The sequence below is a fragment of the Equus caballus genome, chromosome 20, assembly GCF_041296265.1.
Source record: "Equus caballus isolate H_3958 breed thoroughbred chromosome 20, TB-T2T, whole genome shotgun sequence".
Taxonomy (NCBI): domain Eukaryota; kingdom Metazoa; phylum Chordata; class Mammalia; order Perissodactyla; family Equidae; genus Equus; species Equus caballus.
In genome coordinates this window covers 41,747,449-41,768,356 of record NC_091703.1, presented here as the reverse complement: position 1 = coordinate 41,768,356, position 20,908 = coordinate 41,747,449, and the positions used below count along the sequence as shown (strand labels likewise).

Below are 20,908 nucleotides of genomic sequence, written 5' to 3'. Positions count from 1 at the left end.
ACACTGCAGGGTTGGGGCCCTGTCCTCCAAGATGCAGTGAATCCACGGCCTGTATACAATGCTGTGTCCCCAGCAGCTAAAATATATGGGTCTGGAACCAAGAGGCAGCAGTAGGAGAAATCCCTCCCACCATCATTCCCAGTGACCAACCGCAGAATTTGTGCTTCCTGTCCCTCAATCCTGTGTTCTGCTGATCCTGCCATGGGAGGGAGAAAACTTTCTCCCAGGGAACACAGTCAGGGTTCCACCACGGTTACAGATAAGAGCTTAGGGTCCAGATGGGACAAAGTGGGAACCTGAATGGACCAACAATTGAGCCCATACAATGACAACATCCCAGGGGATGCCAGCACGGATGGAGATGGCTTAGGACCATTCACTCCCCACCTCTCACTTAACTCTGCCCAACATCCCTCAGAGGTACTTAGACACTGCCCTAATACTCTTAATTTACTGGAGCTCAAAATTGAAATTAAATTCAGTTATAGGGGAAAAAAAAGAAAGAAAGGGAGGGAGGAAGAGAGGAAGGAAAAGAAGGGAAAGGAGGGATGGAGAGAGGGAGGACGGAAGACAAGCAACCTGCAATTCTTTCTCCCCTGATTGGGACTAAGATTTGAATCTACAACACGACAAAACCGAACATGAAAACTCTCCTACATCTATGGAGTAATACGTATAGAGAGTCTTGACATTTACTTTTAAATACTGTTTTTCAGAAGAAAGTCATAATCTGAGTATATCATGGCAATTTTTGTTTATAAAATTAGAATATTATTAATAGCTGTAAAAATAAATAATTGTATCATCTCCAAGTCTAGATTTTTAACCATCATAAGATTATATAAAGGGAACATAAAAACCTTTCCAGAACCATGAACCCTTTCAAAATCCCCTAAGATCCCCTCTGGGGCAGCATTACATAGTCCTATACACACCGTACTGTAACTGCGAGATCTCTCTGACCCAGGCTGTGTGATAGACCACCTCGAATTCCACCAGAACATAGGAAATTTTGTTATACTGACGAATGACAGCTTTACCTTCCACACTGGATAAGATTTCTGAGTTTTTCTGTTTTTTAAGGAAAAAAAAAAGATCTGTGTTTAAAAGACTGCTGATTGTTTTCATATCCAAACCATAAAGCTGTTGATATTTAAAATGACAACAAATAATTATGCTACCAATTTAGATTTTGCCTCAGAGTAAAACAGATGAGGAAAGCCATACAGGCCAGAGATGGAAGTAAGGAAACATATTCAGGTGAAAGGGAAAATTGGAAAAGGAAATAAAGAATTTAAAAGGAAGTCTCCAGGCCTAAGCCAACCCCAGGCATTGAGAGTCTTGACCTCCAATTCTCTATTCCCTCCCCATTTTTCTGGACAAGATAAAATGGACTGATTTTCCTTGAACTGTGGATATCAGGGCAAATTCCTAAATCCCAGCACTAAAAAAATTAGCTGTATATCAAAGGACAAAAACCAAATTTCTTCACATAAAAATGGAAAGTTCATGTTCTGATTCACGTATATGAAAAACAGGGCAATCTGCTCTGCCACTGCAGAGTCAATCAACAATCGAGCCCCCATCCTGGCCTCTTTTCTAAGACCAGGGTTTTAACTTCTTTTTTTTTTTTTTAATATTGAGAACAATAGAAGAAATGATAGCAGTCAAACAGAAACAACAAAAATGTAATATTTAATAATGCCTAAATAATAAAATCACTTGCAAGACTATTATTTGGTGGCTATTTTGTTCTATATTTAGGCATAAGACACAACACCAAGCAAACCAACTCTGCTTTGCTACTCTGTCTCTGAAAAAATAAAACAGAAGAGAAATCAAAGAGAAGACAAACTGGCCATTTCAGAATGCCAACAGAGCCTAAGAGTATCCTGGTGTTCGTCAGAAATCTAATAATCTCAGGGACACAGAGAATGAATGTACTCTATTATCCTCTGCTGTGGTCTGTTCTCCATTCAGGAACGTCCTCTCTGCGGGTCTCTTCACCTTCACTAATGTATATCAGTGACTCATCTGTTCACACAGAGACGTGAGCTTCAACACTAGGCCTGTACTTTGTTTTCAAAACAATCATTTTTTAAAAGCTTTTATAAAGTGTCCTGCATTATTAAAAGTCATAAAGTTATAAGACTCACCCCTGTAGAGATAACTATAATTAAACGGGCTTATCTACCAAACATGAAAGAATTGGCTTAGTCTGACTCAAGCATATTTATGAACTAAACTTTCTTCGCCCAGTGAAAGAATTAGCTCTAACTACTTTATTGAACATGGATATTATAGGATAAAATATATTTCTCGTCCTAAAAACCATCATAATCCACATACTGTAAATTTAACTATCTATCAGCTTACAAAGAAATAGTCGATGGGCTCACTTATCCGGCGATAGAGCTGCCTCACCCAAAGTATTTTTCCTGCTATAGGGGGCATGTTGCGAGCAAGAGGGGGGTCATCTTTCTGAGAATGATAAAGCTGTAATTAAAGAGCTAGCATTAATGTTTGAAATTCAATACAATGGAAAAGGCAAAAAATACACAGCTATATTTGTATTGATGTCTTATCATTATTTACGTTTTATACACAGGGGAGAGTCAATAAACACGTAAGTGCATTTCAGAGATGATAACCTGAGGCTCAGAAACATGATGTTTACAATATAGAACACGTAATTATCTCTTAAACATTGCTTGTATATTTTTTCTTCTTTTTATCCCAAATTATAAGGAAGTATTTAAAAGAAGAAGCACATGGCTACATTATATCTGTCATAATATTCTCCAGAGTCCATATTTCTATACACAAAAGTATTAATTTAAATGGGCTTTCCTATACACACACAAATGCTGTTTGAAAAAACGGTTCTTAAGAGCAAAGGAGCGCAAATCGGGCTGTCCAGTGACGCACTGTCAGCACCGTCCCACATACAGCGAGGAGCATCAAAGCCACTGAGCGGTGAAAGGACAGCTCTGAAGCGCTCGGCACAAGATAAGGATGGCAAATACTTTCAGAGTAGTTCTCTTTTTGTACTAAACTACCATTCTATTTATAAACATGATACTTGCCTTCTTAGTAGCTTCAAGTTCAGCCACATAATACTGAAGAATTCGCTCAACTGTGTGGTTTATTTCTATTCGAAGACAGGGAATATTCAGCTTCTGGAATCTAAAAGTAATTGAAGTTGAATAATTAAAAAGTAAATGAGAAACACACTTAAGAATTATTGCAGCCCTAAAAATCCATTTGTTCATTAGACAAATATCTATACAGTCTTCATGCCTTGTCCCAGGATACAGTGATGAACAAGACAGGTGTGGTTCCCGCCCTCTGAGAGCCTACAGTTATCTCATGGAAAAGGGAGATATCAGTCAAGAGTCACATAAATAACTATTTAAATTACAAGGGCGCTAGAAATGTATGCAACAGGGGAACCCACCAAGGCTGGGGAGTCAAGACAGACTTCCCTGAGAAAGTGACATCCAAACTGAGATTGAAAAGATGAGTGGAGAGTTGGCTTAGCAAAGATGGAGGGGAGCTCACTGACTGGCCCTCTGCCAATATTAATGCTCACATAATTCCAAATAGCCATAATCCGATAATGATTTTGTCAGCCAAATACCACTTCCACTTAGAGACTAAATGATGCACAGGAAGTACTAGAACCACAACGTCCTGACAAAAAAATGAACTGACACCAGCATACTATAGGTAAAAAGAAAGAGACAGAAGCAGAAAGAGAGAGAGACAGAGACAGAGAGAGAAATTGCCAAGAAAATGGTACCCGTCATCTGTCTGTACAGTACTGTCACTTGTCAAAATCACTTTGTCTGTTTGGACTCTTATGATGGTCTCATGAGGTGAGGTCTCAGGAGGCATGATCCATCATCACAGAGACATGGAACTATGGCAAAACCAGATCCAAACCCAGATACCCTAGCTCTCAGAGGAGAGTGCCTAAAGGGTCCCAAACATGGGTCACGAGCCCGTCCTGAGCGGGAAGAAAACAGCTTCTGGTCCAGCTCGTCCCTCTAATCCAGGCTTTCCTGCCTCTTAGGTGAGCATGCTGCCAGGAATAGGAGGAAAAGAAGCTGCAGGGGCACTCAGCACAGAAAATGGAAAGTTTGGGGATCTACGTTTAATGATAATGCCAGTATGCAGAATTAAAATATTATTGGTTCCCTTTCTAATAACAGCTATGAAATTAATCTCAAATACAATACATAGCTGTGGGGGGAACATGTGAAATAATTTCATTTTCTTATTGAAAGACTTACTGCTACCAAAAAAATGCAATGAAAAATACTATATTTCAAATTTTTACCAGTCTATTTAGTGGTAACTGCAAGATTAAGGTTTATAAGTTTTAAAGTTTACATAGAAGAGATTCCCAAGAACATCTCATTTGAAATTGTATTTTCAGATATAAAGTTATCCCATCAGAAACTATACTGCCTAATGTATTATAAATACCTTTGAAGCAACTGAAGAGCCTGCTGAGAAGATAAGATTTTCCCAAAAGTGCTACTCATAAATGCCTGTATTTGTACCTAAAATAAAATATTAACATTTAAATGATTTGGGGCATTAAGGAAGAGATTAGTTTTAACAACAAATGACTTTCCTACAGAAGCAACGGTCTTAAACATACCTACCATCCAAGCATCTAGAACTGAACTGTCCAATATGGTGGCCACTGGCCACACGTGGCTACTGAACACTTGAAATGTCACTACTTGGAAGTGAGATATGCTGTAAGTGTGAAAAACACACTAGATTTCAAAGACTTCGTACTAAAAAAAGAATGTAAAATATCTCAATGATTTTTATATTATGTTTAAATTATAATATCTTTAATATGTTGGGTCGAATATATTATTAAAATTGCTTTCACCTGCTTCTTTTAACTATTATTCATGCGGCTACGAGAAAATTAAAATTACATATGTAGCTTGCATTTGCCATTCATTGCTTATAGGATATTACTGACCTAAAGAATTTATGAAAGGAATGAATGTCCCTTACTAACCACATTTTTCTGGGACATTTAGAATTTCTAAGCATGTTGGTAGAGCAAGGTAATGACACAACAGACACCCAGGGTCAACAGGTGTCATTTTCCAACATTCCTGCTCTCAGAAAGCTCTTTGTCAGTGCTAAGGAGGAAGAAGTAGCAGAAAATATCTTCTGACACTCCCACCATCCCTAGCAGTGAATTCTGGACTCCTGGTACCCAACCGATGGAAGTGAAGCACTCTTGCAAATTACTTTCACTTACAGATTATATCAGTATGGTCTACTGATATATACCACATCCATTAACCAACACTGGAAAAGGAAGGAAAGTTAAAATGCTGATACCTCTTTTTAAATATTAAAAAGTTAATTTGGCCCCCAAATTTACTGAAAGCTAAAATTTGCATCTAAGACCACAGTAAAGCCTTTATAACATATAATCTTTATTAATAACTCATAAAAATAATTTAGGCATTAATTTAAAAAAAAACCACAAGCTCCCATTGCCATCAAGATATAACTCCCAAAGCATTTTGGAAGCAAACTCCACTCTGCTCAACTAGTCAAACACTAAAAGTAATAAATAAAATATAACATATCTTAATATTAGAGTCTACTTTTCAAAAACTGGAAGGAGGAGCCAGCCTGGTGGCACAGTGGTTAAGTGCGCACATTCCACTTCTCAGCGGGCCAGGTTTCATGGGTTCAGATCCTGGGTGTGGACATGGCACTGCTTGGCAAGCCATGATGTAGTAGGCGTCCCACAGATAAAGTAGAGGAAGATGGGCATGGATGTTAGCTCAAGGCCAGTCATCCTCAGCAAAAAGAGGAGGATTGGCAGTAGTTAGCTCAGGGCTAATCTTCCTCAAAGAAAAAAAAAAAAAAACCTGGAAAGAAATCTAAGCCAAAAAGAAAAAGTGTTATTGTTAGAATTTTAGGATCTTTCTTATTTAGATTGCCCAGATTACATGTAATGTTGTTTTTAAAGTCTTTAAAAAAATAAATTAGAAAAATTACATAATTTTCCTCACCTTTGTGGCAAGAATTTCAGACTCAGGAAGTAAACAGAGTGTATTCTCATCCCTCCCTGTGTCTCCAGGACATTCTGCAGCAAAGAGGAGACCATTCCCCAGGACTAAAGCCAAGTTTTCAGCAGTTTTCAGTAAGAGAGTAACTGAGGTCATATAAACCAAAAAGGTGAGAGAGAAATGTCACAGTCTCACCTGACATAATTTCTAACTACCCTTCATCCCTCTGGTGTCCCTTAAGCTCTGACACACAGGAGGAAGGTCTCTTCAGAGCCGTTCTCTAAGCTGCAAAGAGAATGCGGCCACAAAATGCAGGGCCAAGGGGAGACTGATCCATCTGCTTACTCTCTCCTCAAATCTTTTCACATTTAAAACAAAGAATAAGGATCACAAATGTTCTCTTAGACTGGAAAAATGACATTGGCTCCTTGGCACAACAGAAATCGAATACAAATTTTAAAGTAAACTAAAAATAAACCCTGGTGACAATAGCCCTTTGGGCTTCTGGTTATTCACTGACATCTTGTATTGAATACACTCAGTTTTCATTGAAAGAAAAAAGATGGACAATATTTTGTGGACTAGCTATAAAATTATTCACACTGGCAAATATTTTTGATCAATTTGCAAGAGTAACTTATAATAAATAGTAAATATGTGAATTCCGGGACTATTGATCATATTTCACCTTTACTAAGGTAAAAATATGTATAAGTACTTACCTCTAAACCATTGATTTTTGCCATGAACTCCAAGAAATCTGTGTCAAATTCTGTCCTTCTTGGATCCAGAATGTCATATTGCTTTTTCTTGACCCCTTGATAGATATTTTTGAATTTTATTGCCATAATATCTATTCCCTCTATGGTAGAATTACCCAAGGCTGAATATGTTTGCACAATAGTTATCATTTCTGTAATCTTAAAGAGAAAAGTGTTAGTTTATTTTTAAAATGAGAAATTACCACCCTCCACTACAAGAAGCTCTTAATGAATCGCTGATTTAAAAAACAGACCAATAAACAGGCCCTCGAGTCATTTACCTAAAACCAACCAGAGGAGATAAAACGGAAGACAAATCGCTGTCCTGGCCATTACTCCTCTTAGACCGTTTAAGACAGATGACATTCTGCCACATCAGAGAGAGTTTACAACCTTTCTCAGTTTGATCACCTTGTCTTTCAAGAGGGGGAAAATATTTTGAGTAAAAGCCCTTGCAGATGTCTAAAGAGCTTCATCCCTTTGTTCTTGAGAATTTTCTAAAAATCATTTCACTGGATCACTGGATTCAAAAGCTTTGCCCTTCTTCTCGGCCCTCACTTGGCTAGAGGCTGACACTAGCATAAATTCACATCAGTTCTCCCTTTGTACCTGCATTCAGATAAAGAAAAGGCCCCAGAATCCTAAAGGATGACTGCAGTCACTTCTGACGCCCAAGAGCCCTGGGAAACCCTCATAACGAAATTTATTCAGACATGGCTGCCACCATCTCAATGTACCAACACAATCTACTTCACCAAAAAGAAATCTTTCATGTCTACTGGATACTCAGGTCCTTAATCTTCATCAGGGACTCCCCCTTTTGATTCGTGCCTTAGAGAAGAATGCCCAAAGCTCTCCTGGGCCGGCCCATTTGTCCAATGGCCAAACAGAAGAAACCTGTTTTCAGAGGAGTCCTCCAAACACCACACACCATGAAGAGAACATTACTGTTTCAGGCTGAGAAGAAAACAAAACTAAAGACAGAGCTCTCGGAAACACCAATATTCACCAAAATTTACATGGCAGGAAGATGAGGAAGAAACAAAGGACATTGTACACACTTAATCCTGTTTCCTTAGGACAGACTAACACTCAATGCAACGTCAAGTCTCCATCTACCAAAACAAGGTGTATTTTAGGCACCTGAAGCTGATACACCAGACCTTCCTCACTTGTTCCTTAAAGATCCCCAACCTTTCTACCCAACTCTGAGGTCTTGGCTCTCCAACCCCAATCTCAGTCCTGTCTGTCGCTTGACTTTGGCACTCGGTCATCCTGACATTTGAATCTCAGCTTTCCCCAACAGGCTCTGACTTAGCTTGCCTTTCTGACCCTCCTCTTCAACTATGTAAAAGTTCATGGGGGTAGCCCAGCTGTGGTCTCTACTGTGCCCCACTCATTAGGGGAAGCCCATCCAGACCGCTCAGCAATCGCCTGTAGGGGATTATACAAAATCCTGACCACACTTCAGGGTAAGTTTTATAGTCCCATCTTTGAGAATCTGGACACCAATATCCACCATTTACACCTGGGAGAGATGCTAGTTAGCCAAGAGATTGTTAGCCCAGGGAAGTTGGGATAACCTAGTAATCAGGATGCACTTCAAGTGGGGCCTCTAGGGGGTGCTGCATTATCTGGTTTGGAGCCCTTGTAGCCTGAAGTTGTATTCTTAAGACAAGAGGCAGGGCTTTTCCAGAGGTAGGGCAGGGGGAGTAGCTAATGCAGCCGGCCATTACCACCCACTCCCTCTAGCATCAGGACTGCTTCAGCTGCTGCTTCACAGATCTAGGTCCATTATGCCCAGCATTAGACCTGCAACCAAAGATCTTTGCTGCTAAAGGGCTAACCATTAAAGTCCAGCCCTGAAACTCTGCCAAGTGTAAAATGCACCCAGGTTGACAAGAATCCTGGCTTCTGGAAAAATTAAAGGTAACCCGCACCCACCCCCAGGTTTACAGTCTAGTGGATTCAGAAACATCAAGCATCTTTGTGGAAGAGGTCCTGACCAATGGGGTCTACTTTTTAATTTAACCCATGCCAATATTCTTCTGCCAGCCTGGTGGTCTAGTGGTTATGATTTGATGTTCTCACAGCCACCGCTCGAGTTCATTTTCCAGTCAGGAAACCACACCACCTGTCTGTCAGTAGTCATGCTGTGATGACTGCGTGTTGCTGTGATGCTGAAAGCTATGCCATGGGTATTTCAAATACAGCAGGATCATCCACAGTGGACAGGTTTCAACAGAGCTTCCAGACTGAGACAAAGTAGGAAGAAGGACCTGGCCAACCACTTCCCAAAAAGTTGGTCATGAATGGCAGCAGAGCATTGTCTGATAGAGCACTGGAAGGGGAGAGGATGGGGCAAAAAGAGAGCACTGGCAGGGGAGAGGATGGCACAAAAAGACCAGGAAGGGTTCTGCTCTGCTGTGCACAGAATTGCTAGGAATCAGAACCCACTCAATGGCACTAACAACAACAACACATATTCTTATAGTTGGACTTTAGCCCCCAAGAAATCCCCACTGTTCACAAAATAGCCCTATACAACAGTTTCCTAGATATTGCACCAAAAGCACAAGCAACAAAAGAAAAACTTAATAAATTAGACTTTATCAAAATTAAAAACCATCTACTTCAAAGAACACTATCAAGAAAGTGAAAAGATAACCCACAGAGTGGGAGAAAATATTTGCAAATCCTATCTAATAAGGAACTCATACCCAGAATTTATAAAGAACTCTTATAACTCAACAATAAAACTACAAATAACTAAATTTAAAATGTGTAAAGGATTTAAACAGACATTTTTCCAAAGAAAATCTGCAATGGACAATAAGCACTTAAAAAGACACTCAACACTACTAGTCATCAGAAAAATCCAAATCAAAACCACAACGACATATCACTTCACATCTACTAGGATGGCTAAGTTAAAAAAGACATAATAACAAGTGTTGACAAGAATGTGGAGAAATTGGAACCCTCATACACTGCTTCTGAGAATGTAAAATGATGAAACTACTTTGCAAAACAGTTTGGCAGTAGCTATATGACCCAGCAATTCCATTCCTATACATATACTCAAGAGAAATGACAGCATTGGTCCACATAAAAATGTGCACACAAATGTTCATAGCAGCATTATTCATAATAGCCAAAAAGCGGAAACAACACAAACGTCCATCAGCTAATGAATGGATAAATAAAATGTGGTATATCCATACAGTGGAATGGTATTCAGCAATAAAAAAGAATGCTACAACATAGATGAACCTTGGAAACATTATACTAAGTGAAAGAAGCCAGTCACAAAAGGCCAAATATTATATGATTCCATTTATGCGAAATTTCCAGAATAGGCAAATCTATAGAAACAGAAAGTAGATTAGTGGTTGCTTAGGGTTGGGTAGAGGGGAGAATAGAGTACGACTGCTAATGAGTACAGGGTTTCTTTCAGTGGGAATGAAATGTTCTAAAATTCGATTGTGGTAATGGGTGCACAACCCTGTGACTATATTAGAAAATATTGACTTGTACACTTTAAATTGGTTAATTGTGTGGTATGTGAATTATATCTCAATAAAGTCGCTAAAGAAACAAACAAAAACAGCCCCATAGAAGCATGTATAAAAGACCCACTCAGTACCTTGCTCTCTTCATCACCCATATTTTCCTATCCTGGCTGGATCAGGAGGTTATAAATGAAAAATAGACTTCTGGACACGTCTAGGAAAAGTCCTTCAACCTGTGTAATGCCTCCACCAATTTCCAGCAAATGATGGTCGGGCCCCTAAATACTACCAGGACCTAGGGAGCTGGCAAAATGGTGGGGATGTGGGGAGGATGGTACCTAGGTGATATCTTATACAGACTGACTCCAGGGAGCCTCTGGTATGGGCTGCTTTATATGCCCTGAAAAAATATCACTCCTCCCCTGGTAGTCCTAATAAATGAATCAAAGGTCAGAAGTTTCTGACCCATGTCTGCCCAGCAAAGACATCACAAGGTTTATATACACACCATGTATACTAGCCTAGAAAGAGAAGAGGCCCATACATCCAGATATGACACAAGTACTGGGTTCTGCCAGGTATCATAGGTATTTCATCTTACACTTTTTCTCAGCCTAATACAATGGTTAAGAGCAGAGGCTTTTAAGTTCAAGTTCCACAGGTGGAGGCAGAATTGAGGTATTGAGAGAGGTGAAAGTTTGCGATAGCTTTTGTGTGACTAGCAGAAGACTGTAATGGGGAATGAAAAAATAAGGCATAATAAAATGCAGTGATCTGTGAGTAACATTGGACGAGTCATATCAATAGTGAGACGAGATCTGAACAATAATACTCGACGGCGCTACATAAAGCACAAAATAACCAGAGAGGTGTGGTTGGGGGTGGGAACTGTGACTGCGTAATGCCTACCTTCTCCAGTCTTTTGCAGAAAGCTTCAAATTTTCCAAATATATACATTTCTGAAACCTCAAAAGATTTCTCCCCTGAGGATTCTAAAATTTGTTTCCTTGTTTTGTGAAAAGATGTCTGATATTCCTTGAATAGAAAAATGCAATCCTATGAGAGAATTAAAAGGAGGAGGAGAAAGGGTAGTGAGACATTTGTTCAGGAGTCAAAAATTGAAAAGTTCTGCCCTCACACAGAACTGATCACATAGGCCCCTCAACAGGGACTGTTGCTTTTAACATTAAAAATTCAAGTTCTCTGCCTGCATTTTGAAAGGCCTGTGAAAATTAATATAGTTTTTAATTGACAACATATTTTCATCTTCTCCATTCTCATTATTTTCCCTTAACTCTTACCCTTATCAAAGCATGACATACACTATTTGTTTTCACATTTTCAAGACTAATTAGAGCTCCTAGGAGGCCAGAAATTATCTATCAATTATCTATCTATTCAGTTGTCATCTTTTAATCAGAATTCTTTACATACAGGTATATAAAACATTAAGATTGTGCAATACTAATTTATCATCCAACCATCATCATTTCTCCACAGGGAGATCATAAAGTCTTTAATGAGAGCATTGCTGAAATCCTAATATTTGACTATTGTTATACCAATGGCAAGTTTAACCAGGCTAGCGAACCTATAAGAGAGAAACAAGAGGACATTGTCACTAGGGTCCAGTAGGAATTCACTTGTCAAGCTAACATTACCTAAAAACCAAACCAGCTTTAAAAATAATGTTAAACTTTTTCAAAGCCACCAACGGCCAAGTCTAATCTTTATCATAACATCATCTCCCTGGTTTTGACTCTTCCAGCTCCCTCTTCACCAAATAAGGACCCTTGTGATTACATTGGGCCCACTTGGATAATCCAGGATCATCTCCTCAACCCAAGGTCAGCTGATTAGCAACCGCAATTCCTTCTGCAACCTCAATTCCCCCTTGACATTTAACATAACATAGTCACAGGTCCCTGGGACTATGATGTGGATATCTTTGAGAAGCCACTTGTCTGCCTACCTCAGCCAGTAAATCAGAATTTCTGTGAGTGAGACTCAGGAATCCATATTTTTAACAAGTTTCTCAGGTGATTCCTATAAACATTGTTTTGTGAATAACTGGTCTGATATCTATTTCTAGCTATGACACATCCTTCCTCCTCTATCTCCAAAAGAACATCATTACTTTCTTCAAGGTCACTGATTATTTTTCACTTGTTCAACAAAAGTGTATCAGTGCCTACCATGTGTTAGGAACTCCTTGAGATGCTGGGAACACAGATAAGATCCCTACCCTCGTGGAATATAACATCTGACAGGAATTATTTTGTATTTCTCCCTCTCCACCAACCTATTCCTTCATGTTGGATAAGGTCTTGAATAACAATTCTCATTGTTTTCTCCAATTCATCTGAAAATTATTCCCAAAAATTACACAGTAAAATTTTCCTGAAAAAATTTCACATGTAAGAGAAAACAGGTTAAACTAGAATTCAGAAAAGCAAAGCTTCCATTTCTAATTCAATCAGTAAACGGCTAGCGATTTCAAGGATTTTAAAAGAATTATGAGACTAAATTGCTAAAGTCTACGTGAACAGTTCTGGTTCCTGCCAATTGGTCAGTTTGCGGGAAATTATTTTTTACTCCCATGCCCAAAATTAACCATGGAGAAACTATAGAGGGAAAGATGGAATCCAGCAAATAACAATAACAACAACAAGAGAAGTCAGAAACTCCTAGAAGGATGATGGGTCATTTTGAACCTGAGGATGGAGTGAGCAACAGTGATTAAGAAAACAAAGAGAGAGAAGATAATATTATTTATGACTAAGGAGACATTGTACATAATAAGGCCAAGATTAGTAAGGAATATTATCAACATTATGCCAATAAATTACAAATTTTAGACAAATTGAAGAAATTTCTCAAAAATATAAATTTATGAAAACAGATTAAGAAATAGAAAAAATAGTCAAAAAACTAGGTTTTAAAAAAATGAAGCAATAATGTGTTTGTAAAGTATATATAAGGGATTAATATCCAGAACATATAAAGATCTCCTGCAATTCAACAAAAACAGAACAAACAAGCTAGTTCAAAAAGGAGTAAAGGATTTAAATAGACATTTCTCCAGAGAAGACATACAAATAGCCAATAAGCACATCTGTTTATGTGATCAACCATCACTAGCCATTAGGGAAATGCAAATCAAAACACAATGAGATACCACTTCACATGCACTAGGATGGCTATTATGAAAAAAGAGAAAATAACAAGCATTGGCAAGGATGTTGAGAAATTGGACTTCTCGTGCCCTGCTGGTGAGACCGTGAAATGGAACAGCCACTATGGAAAACAGTTCGGCAGTCCTCAAAAAGTTAAACGTAGAATTACCACACGATCCAGCAATTTCACGTCTAGGTATATCCCCAAAAGAAATGAAAACAGAGACTCAAAGAGATGGTTGCACAGCCATGTTCATAGCAGCATTACTCACAACAGTCAAAAGGTGGTAACACAAGTGTCTACCAACAGATAGATGGATAAACAAAATACGGTATATCTATACAATGGAACGTTAGCCATAAAAAGCAATGAAATTCTGATACAAGGTACAACGTGCATGAACTTTCAAAACATTACGCTAAGTGAAATGAGCCAGACACAAAAGGACAAATACTGTATGATTCCACTTATATGAAGTATCTAGAATAGACAAATCCATGGAGACAGAAAATAGAATGGAGATTACCAGAGGCTAGGGAGAAGGAAATAAGGAGTTATTGTTTAATGGGCACAGAGTTTCAGTTTGGGAAGATAAAAATGTTCTGGAAATGGGGTGATGATGCTTGCACAGTACTGTGAATGTACTTAACACCACTGAACCACACATTTGCAAATGTTTAAAATAGGGGGGCTGGCCAGATGGTGCAGCAGTTAGGTTTGCATGTTCTGCTTCGGCGGCCCAGGGTTCACCGATTCGGATCCTTGGTGCAGACCTATGCACCACTTGGCAAACCATGCTGTGGCAGGCATCCCACATATAAAATAGAGAAAGATGGGCAAGGATGTCAGCTCAGGGCTAATCTTCCTCAAAAAAAAAAGTTTAGGGGCTGGCCCCGTGGCCAAGTAGTTAAGTTCGTGCACTCCGCTGCAGGCGGCCCAGTGTTTTGTCGGTTCAAATCCTGGGCGCGGACATGGCACTGCTCATTGAGCCACGCTGAGGCGGCGTCCCACATGCCACAACTAGAAGGACTCACAATGAAGAATATACAACTATGTACCTGGGGGCTTTGGGGAGAAAAAGGAAAAAAAAATTAAAAATATTTTTTAAAAAAGTTTAAAATGGTAAATTGTATATGTTTATTTTACCACAATTTAAAAATTTTAATGATAAGAAAAAGAAGCAATAATTTAAAAATCATCCCACAGAAAATATCAAGTCCAGGTGACTTAGATGAAGTCTATCAGACTTTTTTTTGTACAGTATTTTCAGTTTTATTTTTAAAATGCAAACACAACAAAGATTGTCTTTAAGTCATTTCATGGCTCTATTTGTATTCAGCACTTGATCTTGAGCATCTGTCTTTGCTTTTACCATCTCAACAAGTTCCTTATGTCATTTCAGGTAGTCCTTTTTTGTCCTGCCAGATACTGTTTCTGCTGTTTTTCCCTCATCTTTCAGGTGTATTTACTGGACTCATTTTCAAAGCTTGTTCCAAAAGCTTCTGTTCTTCTCTTGTCCAAGAGGTGAAATCTATGCGTGGACTTGCAAATTGTTCTGAAGGTGGTGTACTGTTGGCTTGAGGCTCTACTCCACGTAGTAGGTCATCTTTTTGAGGAGGGTTAAGTTTCTGAAGACTATTTATTGCCAATAAAATCTTTGGCAGTTCTCTTGATTCCAGTGTTCGTGTAATTGGCAATAACTTCCCATCTTGAGTTTGTTCCAGCAAGGAAGAAGCTCACAGCTTTAATTAGTAATTGCAGATCAATTCTCTTCTGACCAATTTCCACCTTTCTCTCTGTTTTCTTAGATGCTTGTCACATACAAGCCTCAACTTCTTCTTTCTCTTTTCTAATTTGCTTGTTGATTTCTTCTATCAGTTACCAGAGTGGCCCTTCCTACTTCTTTTGTGGATGATGTGTTTTATTTAAGGACAGTAAGATTTTTCACTTCTTCCATCATTTTTGCCTGCTCTATCTTCTTATCAGAAAAGTGATTCCAGGTCTTCCAATGAATTTCAAAGTTTTTGCCTTTCCCTTTTTTTTAAATGGAGATATAATGGCCCTGTAACACTACATTAGTTTCAGGTGTACAATATAGTGATCTGATACCGACTTTCTCATTTAATGGCTTTTTTTCTGGACATCTTTTTCCTCCTTTGCCAATAATGCTTGTTGTCTAACTTACTCTTCTTTCTCTTTAGCTCTAATGCAGCTCATCTCTGTTTTTCTTTAGCTTCTTGCTCCTTCCGTTTTCCTTCTGCTCTAGCTTTCTTCTCCGCTTCTTTCTTGGCTTTCTCTTTTTCTTTGAATTTTTTCATCCCTGCATCACAGCTATATGCATTATCAACTGATGTTCTTACTCAGTTCATTTCCTCTTTTTTCCATTGCGCCCTTGTTGCTCTGTTCTGTTTTTAAACTTCTCTCCTCCCACCATAACATTCTGCTTTTTTTTCCTCTTCATTTAAACAAGAAAATTCTCTCTAAGAATAGAAATATCAGAAGGAATAAAATGCCTCTTTGTCGTCAAATGATGAACATTCTTTTTATTTGACTATCTGGAATTCCTTTCAAATACTGAGAAAAACGCTTCTAAGAAATTGTCCTTTGCTTCACTTTTAGAAGGAACTGAGTTACCAAAAGCAAGATCTACACAGTTAACTTCTCCTCTTTTCACTGGACGTTTCATAAGCTTTAGTTATGCAAGTCAACTAGCCATTATCTCCTTTTATCGGTTCACCAGCTGCTTTCAGTGACGTTTTAAAACATTGCTTTATGAGCTGCCTTGGTCTGTCTCTGTGTAACTTTGTATCTTACATGGCCAAGTTCAAGAACCACAAAATGATTCTGATTCTTCCATCTTTGGGATCAAGTGTTTTCAGCATGAGAAACTATCCTAACTGCAATTTCATTTTCTATTTCCTCTGGCAACTCTTTCTTACGCCCCACTTCCAGAGGTCAGTGCATGGTGATGGCAGCACTCAGGGCCAGCCCTGAGAGCACAGAGGTTCACGTCCTGGAGGGTACTGAGTGTCTTTTCCGGCTCTACCTCGCAGTCCCAGCCTCAGGTCTTGGCTCTAGAAAGCCTAGGAATTAGTGCATGAAGACAGCCAACAACCACTTCCTGATGGAGCCTTCCTCGTGTGGTCATTTCCTTCAGACTTTAAAAAAACAGATCACTTAAATTTTCTGAAAAGTTTTCCAGAGAATAGAAAAAGGGGAAATACTTCTTTCCTCCTTCTTCCCACTCATTGTAAGACCCCAGTCTGAGAAGGACAGGAGGAGAAAGGAAAATTACCGGCTATCTCCCTCATGAAGATAGTTGCAAAAATTTTTAAACGAAATTGTAGCAAACTGAATTTGAGTGTTCAAAAAAAGATAATTACACCATGACCGACTTGAGTTTATCCCAGGGATATTAGGATAGCTTCATTTCAGAAAACCTAAAAATGTCATCCATCACATTAACAGATGGAGGAGGAAAATCTTATAAGCATCTCAATAAATATGTGCAGAAAAATTTTTTTAATCCATTCATAACTTTAAAAAATATCTCCTAGTACTAAAATTAAGAATAGAATTTACTTAATCTAATCAAAGATATATTTAAAACCTATGAAAGCATCAGAATGAATGGGGAAATGTTAGAGACATTTTTTTCCAAAGGAAGATCAAAATCAGATGCCAACTATCACCATGTCTACTAAGGATGTATGGCGGTCCTATGCAATGCAAAAAGGCAAGAAAATGAAATTAACAGAGGCTGGAGTGAGAGGTGGGGGCCAGAATATATGAAATAGCACACAACAGGTGTCTGATACAGGCAGCCATGGAGAAGATGAGGACTAACTTATGCCCTAAAAGGAGCACCAAATATAAACGAAAGTAGATAATTTTAATGAAGTTCTCTTTATATGCACATGCTACTCTCTACAATGTGTTTTTAAAGTTAACATGTTTTGTGAATGAACAAAGTAGACAAAATTGGGCCATATGGTGAAAGCTTTACTTTATGAAAATAAATATACTTATACAAACCTGAATTTTCTTTAGTACGACTGGTGTTTCCTGATCCCATACATGGTTAATTCCTCCATCAGTAATATATGCTTTACATGCTGTCACCATTTGATTTGTTACCTAAAATAAACAGGAGTACAAAATAACTACAGGCAAAGAGAGAAATAAAATTCATTTAATTTTTAAAAATCACAAGCATAAAATATGATAAATAGTAAACTTAGGGAATGAATTAATCACGGATTATTAAAAACAAAAAATAAATGCACTCCAGTCAAAACAAAGAAAATGCAAAGTCACATTTACCTGCTGCATTTAAGTCAAGGTCACTGGGGCCATAAATTTCAAAGTCAACTATATTTTCCACTTGTCTATTTCTCCTCTAATTAGTGGGACTTGATTCAGTCCAAGTGTGATTCTTCACCATGCAAACTAAATATAAAGTTAACCACTTCTCACATCCCCAAAAATAGTGAAAAAAAAAAACCCAAGACAGCTATTTAAATGGTCAGGAGGTTAGATCAAGATAGCAGGCTGTCGCACAGAAATTTTGGGGAACTCCTAAAATATGGAGAGCACACAGGATCAAATCTACAGGGGAAAAAAAAAAAAAGACTAGAGAAAACCAGAACCCAGCTCTGAAGAAGGATACTGTGAAGGTAGAAAGTGGAACAGTCAAACAGCTGGAAATTTTCCAAGATGAGAGACAATGTGAGGTGACCCTCAATTGTGACCCTGAACAGTGAATCTGGAGCAACTTGCACAGCAGGCAACAGTGACATATGCCAAAAGAACATAGCCGTGGGTATGAACCACAGTTTTGGAGAGGTGTGGCCACGCCCCAGACAGCTCCTGCACCCCAAGAGGACAGATCAGAGAAAACGCTATTCACATTCCCCTCCCAACAGAAAGTCCCGGCCCTCCCCGACAAGAGTCAGATTACAGCAAACAGAGCAGGGAGGGAAATGAGGAGTCTCAAATGCAAAGATGGGCGGACAACCAAGAATTACCTCACGACTGGAGAAAATGAACACGGCTACAGAGGCATTAAACTCAACAAAGAGGAAATATAGAAAAGACATATGTAAAATCTTTCAAACTTTTTTTAACTAAATAAATTTATGAGAAATATATGAGAGGATTTCTCATGATGAAAATAAAACAACTAAGAACTTGGAATTTGACATTTTTATTGTCAAAATAAAAAATTCAGTTGGGAACTGACAAGCAATTGGATATAAACGAAGAGCAAATAAGAGAGCCAAAGGTCAAAGAACAAAGATGGGTCAAAAAAAAATGTTAGGAGAAAAGAAAAGTTAGATTCCAGGGGAGAGAATAATCAAAGTCAAAAGAGGAAAACTTCCCAGGAACGAAGAGAGACTACGGTCTTTGGATTAAAACAACCTAGTGAGTATAGAAAAGATAAATGTAAAAAGAACCACATCACTTTGAAACTTTAGACATTCAAGGATCAAGAAAAAAAATCCTAAAAGCTTTCTGGGAGAATAAAACAGGTTTCCTACAAAGGAAAAATAATCGGATTAACATCAAATTTCTCATCAGTAATACTGGATAGTACATGACAATATCTTCAAAGCTCCAGGAGAAAATTATATTGAACTTAGAATCCCAGTCAAACTAATATTTTTTGAGTGGTAGGACAAAATAAAGCTATCTTCAGACATGCAGGAATTCAGGAAGTTCACCACACATGGACCCTCTCTAAAAGAACTACTTGAGAATTTTTTTCAACGAAAGAAATATGGAAATCACAAAACAGAGGTGATCAAAGAAACTAGCAATACTTAGATTTTAGTCTGAATACTTGTTGATTCATATGCCGAAAAAATATTAACAATAATATGGAACTAGAAATCTCAATGTGGGACATATGCAACAGGGAGAGAGACAAGCGACAGGGAAGAATCCTAAGGTTCTTGCCTCCTTTAGGGCAGAGATAACAATGTAATTAAACCTTAGATTTAAAAAAAAAAACAGTTGAAATGTGACTGTTACTTTGTATATTTATGTTCTACTTGAATCATTTACAAAGCAATTCTATTCATGTGTTTCTTGGATGTTTTTTCAAATTAGTTAAAGTAACTAACCATACAGCACGCTACACAGGAAGACATTACACAAAGCACAGTGCTGTTGGGGGTAGCTGAAGAAGCACTGTTAATAGTGGACACAATTCTCAGCTCTTAAGCAAACCTATTTGAATGAATACATTAGAAAATCACCAGCTACATTTAAACGAAAAGGCTGAGGGCTTACTTCCAACAAAGAGAAAGATAACCCTTCAATTAGGTACAACTGACTCCAGTCAACACCTTTCTTTTCTTGTCCACAGGAAGCACTAAAATCCAGAATTCTGAGAGGCACCCACACTTCCCATTTCCCCTCTCTGGATCAGAGGGAAAGCACTGTTAACTTTTTCACGTGGTTACTTGTGTGATTTCTTCCCTCGGAAACTTACCTTGATAAACAGTGAAGTCATTCTCTCTGAGGTATTATAATATCTTGACACACTGTGAATCATCCTGATGGCATTAATCAAATTTTGTATTCCATGCGCCATGGAAACCTAAAATTGAAATATATTAAGTGAATTCCATCATATCTTTATAGTTTCAATAGCCAATATCTTTTAATATTCAAACTCTAAACATACATAAAATAGAATAACAGTTTAATCTTAAGGTCATATTTTACAAAATGCAACGTGGTATCCCAAACTGGATCCTGGAAACAGAAAAAAGGAGATCGGTTTTGACAAATGGACCAAGATAACGCAAGATATTAAAAGGAGAAACTGGGTGAAGAGAATTCTGTACTATTGTTGCAACTTTTCTGTATACATCTAAACTTAAGTTTATTTAAAAATAAAATTTTAGAGGTGAAAGTGATTTTAAAGATCACTAGTTGAAGCTGCTCTTTTTAAAGATGAAGAAACTGATAGCTTGAGGTGTAAAGTGACTTACTTATGGTCAGAGAGCTTGTTAAAAGCAAAGATCAGACTAGAAATCATGTTTACTTAATTCAATTCACCTTTCAGCAAACCTACTAAGTGCCACCAGGTTCTGAGGATATTGGGAGAAATTCAAGTATAAGGAATCTATTCTGGAGGAGGTCACAGCAGACTGGAAGGGACGCACACAAACAAATGAGACAAGTAGAACCGTGCAGAGCAACAGAGATACAAAACAATCGCTAATGTATATTTATTGCTCACTATGTGGCTGGCACTAGGCTAAGTGCTTCACATATTACCTTAATCCATGTTGGACATTTAAGGTAGGTTTGATTTCATCAGATCTAAAACATCACTAATTATAAGAGTGTGCTATTTCTTTACCTGCTACTGAGAAAGGAAAAA

The 20,908-nt window shown here is 38.1% G+C and overlaps 1 protein-coding gene and 1 pseudogene across 1 annotated transcript in view; both read right to left on the bottom strand.

Moving 5' to 3' along the window:
* Positions 1 to 20,908, bottom strand: part of DNAH8 (dynein axonemal heavy chain 8) — a 283,834-nt gene that overhangs the window by 228,622 nt on the left and 34,304 nt on the right. The window contains exons 10-17 of the mRNA XM_070245526.1: positions 20,009 to 20,116; positions 17,548 to 17,649; positions 11,245 to 11,391; positions 6,785 to 6,982; positions 4,492 to 4,568; positions 3,087 to 3,186; positions 2,377 to 2,496; positions 936 to 1,071 (exon numbers count right to left, since the gene is read on the bottom strand). Of these exons, the coding sequence (XP_070101627.1) occupies positions 936 to 1,071; positions 2,377 to 2,496; positions 3,087 to 3,186; positions 4,492 to 4,568; positions 6,785 to 6,982; positions 11,245 to 11,391; positions 17,548 to 17,649; positions 20,009 to 20,116 (988 nt within the window). The remainder of the gene's footprint in view (positions 1 to 935; positions 1,072 to 2,376; positions 2,497 to 3,086; positions 3,187 to 4,491; positions 4,569 to 6,784; positions 6,983 to 11,244; positions 11,392 to 17,547; positions 17,650 to 20,008; positions 20,117 to 20,908) is intronic.
* Positions 14,779 to 16,409, bottom strand: LOC102148437 (dnaJ homolog subfamily C member 2-like; annotated as a pseudogene).